General features: G+C 42.2%; 1 protein-coding gene across 1 annotated transcript; it reads right to left on the minus strand.

Moving 5' to 3' along the window:
- Window positions 1-6: 6 nt before the first annotated feature.
- LOC117106683 lies at window positions 7-3447 on the minus strand (the record flags this gene model as incomplete). Its single annotated transcript, XM_033248089.1, has 1 exon — window positions 7-3447. A coding segment is annotated over exon 1 (2168 nt), but the record flags the coding sequence as incomplete, so codon positions are not given.
- Between the last annotated feature and the right edge of the window lie 13 nt (window positions 3448-3460).

Below are 3460 nucleotides of genomic sequence, written 5' to 3' on the forward strand. Positions count from 1 at the left end.
GCTGGCTTTTCCCTGAGCGATGTCTGGAATGTAAACTGGTCTTCTTCAGCATTCCAGCACACACCCAGAGTCCGTTCGGTTGGCAATTCGTCTAAAGAAATTGGTACAGAAGGAGCTCGTTCAGACTTTTCTATGCTATCTAATACCGACCTGTCATTGCTTAACCACTTAGTTAAGCGAAATCCGCCCTTGTCGAGAATCTCAACAAGTCTCTTAACTAACTGTATAGCTAATTCGGCGTTTTCTACAGAACTCAAGCAATCATCGACATAGAAACTATTTCTAATGATTTCTGTCGCCCGTCGACCAATTTCATCGTTGTTGCTGACCTCATTGTCGTCTGCCGTCTGTTTTAGGGCCTTTCCAGCACACGACGGCGAAGAAGTGGCACCAAATAGGTGAACACACATCCTGTATTCCTTGGGCAGCTTACTAAGATCGCCTCCCTCCCACCAAAGAAACCTTAAAACGTCTCTATCGGACTTAATCATACGTACCTGATGGAACATTGCCTCGATGTCGCTAACTATGGCTATCCTGCATTGCCTAAACCTTAGCAAGACGCCTAATAGATCATTCATTAAATCTGGTCCTTTCAAAAGCATATCGTTAAGCGATGTTCCACGAAATTTCGCTGCACAGTCGTAGACTACTCTTACCTTATTTTTCAGAGGATGGATGACTGGGTGGTGAGGCAAATACCAAATATTACCTGATTTTGTTTCTCCATCAGTTACTGGCTCAGCATAACCATTCTCTATGTAGCCCTGTATAACTTTTGTGTATTTCATACGAGTTTCATCGTTCGTCGATAGCCTTCTTTTCAGGGACGTAAGTCGTGACTCTGCCATTGATTTGTTATAGGGCAAATCGTGGTTATCGTACTTCCAAAGTAGGCCCATTTCATAATGGCCATCGCCAGTTAGACCTATAGTAGATTCCATAATTTTACGAGCCCTGATGTCTTCAACTGAATCTTGCTCTTCACAGAGACCACTATTCTCTATAGCCCATGACATTTGCACTTCTTCCAACAGTCTTTGGTTACTTACCTGAATATGGTGGCTTGTGACAGTTCTTCTGCCTGGACCACCTGGTCCCATCACCGACCAACCTAGCAAAGTCTTAACGGCATAAGGGTCTTTACTATTTCCTTTCCGTTTGCTCTTACGTTCTTCGAGCACCCAAAATGCCTGAGGGGCATCTGAACCGATCATTAGGCCCACCTCATCAAATTCATAGTCCTCCCAGGGAAGATTGTTCAAGTGACTCCATTTACCTAAGTCGTTGACTCTGGGTCGGCTATCAGCAGATGCTGGTATCTTTGGGACTGAAAGGAAATCAACAGGCATAACTTGATCTTCGTACTTACCTTTTACTGTAAGTTCGAATTTGAATCCTACTCTATCTATGTCACCATTGATAGTCGTGGATTTGTACTTTATCCTCTCGCCACGTACACCTAATTGTTTTCTAAGGCTTTCAGAACAAAGGCTAGCATCAGAACCCTGATCAAGTAAGGCAAGGGTACTTACCTGAATACCGGTGTAAGTAGTAACAACTACTGGTAGGATTCTTAAATAAACGCGTCCACCGCTCGATGTACAGTTAGATGTTATCTGTTGGTCAGGGCTTGCTTCAGATCTTGGTGGCGGATGTACTGCTTCATGGTGCTTACCTGAACCACACTTTTTGCATGTCCATTTCTTAGTACACTTTGCTGCTACATGGCCTGGTGCCAGACACCTAAAGCACAGCCTTTTCAACTTCACCAACTGCACTTTTTGGTCATATGAGTTTTCTGCAAGACTACTGCATGCATAGACACGGTGATTACCATCACATACATAGCATTTTAATGGATTGCTACTAACATTGTTAGTCCTCACACTAACCTTATTGGCAGGTTTAGAACACGTACTGCTCACATGGGACTTGGAAACATTCCTACCGAACATCGTGCATGATATCTCAGCCTGATGTTCCAGGAATTCTAACAAATCTTTGAATCCTGGTTCCCTAGACTCATTACCATATAGGATAGAATGTGCCTTCTTGGCCCAAGAGGTTTTAAGGTACATAGGGAGCAATTCCTGTATCCTTAACAGATTACTGGTACTGTTCAAGTCACTAGTATAGCCTATTTTTGTTAGGGTAACGTGACACCTTTTCATGGTAGCAATTAGTTACCACAACGAATCACTATCGTTGGGTTTCAGCGGCTTGCGATCCAGCAATTCATGCATAAGCGCATTAAGCACCATGTGCGGCTGACCAAACTGTCTCTTTAGTATAGTTTTCGCCTGCGCATAACCTTCATTACCTGGTAGCAACGCACAGCATTCAATGCAGTTATGCGCTTTGCCTTTACACATTTGAAGTAAGTATTGCAGACGTGTAGCATCACTACTGAGTTTGCATTCAACATTAATTTCAAAATTAATCATAAAAGCATAGAATTCTAATGGATTACCATTGAAGTCGGAGAACTGTGCCTTAGGTAGCTCTAGGGCTAGTTTAATCTCATTAAAGCCACTCAGGCTAACACTAGAATCACCACTAGAGGTTGATTCTGCTACATTCGGGTTATTAACAATAACTCCGTCTGACTCAATTGAGCCTTCACTAATTGAAACAACATTGTTAGATTGTGAAGCACTAACATTTACTTCATCGTTGGCTAAATTACCGTCATTACTTAAATCGCCACCAATTGCGGCTTCACTGGATGAAGATTGCAACGAACCAACATCACCTTGATCAGAACTATCATTAGAGTCTGATTTAGCATTATCAGTGGCATGTCCACTGGTATTTATTACATTGGAATACCTTATGGCTGCAGTGCGAGCCTTCCAGAATGCAGTATGGCACTCGTCCATCCATGTTTCAAAGATGTCGGCTTCCTCATCGTCTGCTGCATCGGTAAGCTGATTGTGAATCGCTTCAACTGCATCGAAAGCTTTCTGACTCTTCGCCAACAACTCCTTCACAGCATCACGATCCGCATCCCCATCTTCGATTGTTCCCATCATTGTGTTCAGCAATCGCGTCAATGCACCTTTACGCGTTCTTCTCTGTCGCAGAAGGTCTGTCTTTTCATCCTGTGTCGACATCTTTAGCGAAGTCACTCACTGTAGAATGCGGAAAACCAATTCACACACTCTGGGGTGTCACCGGGTTTAATACGTCACACAAACGACTCAGACGAACAAAGTTCTGGTTCTAATTCATTTATTGTTTTCTGTCTCGTGGTTTTAACTTCACTAATTTCCATCTACCTGTACGTCTGGTGACTAAACGAATAACAAATACCATTTGTAAGAAACATTACATAGACAATTAATAAACCTGTAAATGATCATATAAAACATCAGTATCATTGATAACAACGTATCTCAAAATTAACTATAGTATAGTGAATATCAAATTATAATTCGTTATTCAGGTATGCATATCC

Source organism: Anneissia japonica, unplaced genomic scaffold (genome assembly GCF_011630105.1).
Source record: "Anneissia japonica isolate Jap-2015-1 unplaced genomic scaffold, ASM1163010v1 scaffold49920_len3527_cov152, whole genome shotgun sequence".
Lineage (NCBI taxonomy): Eukaryota > Metazoa > Echinodermata > Crinoidea > Comatulida > Comatulidae > Anneissia > Anneissia japonica.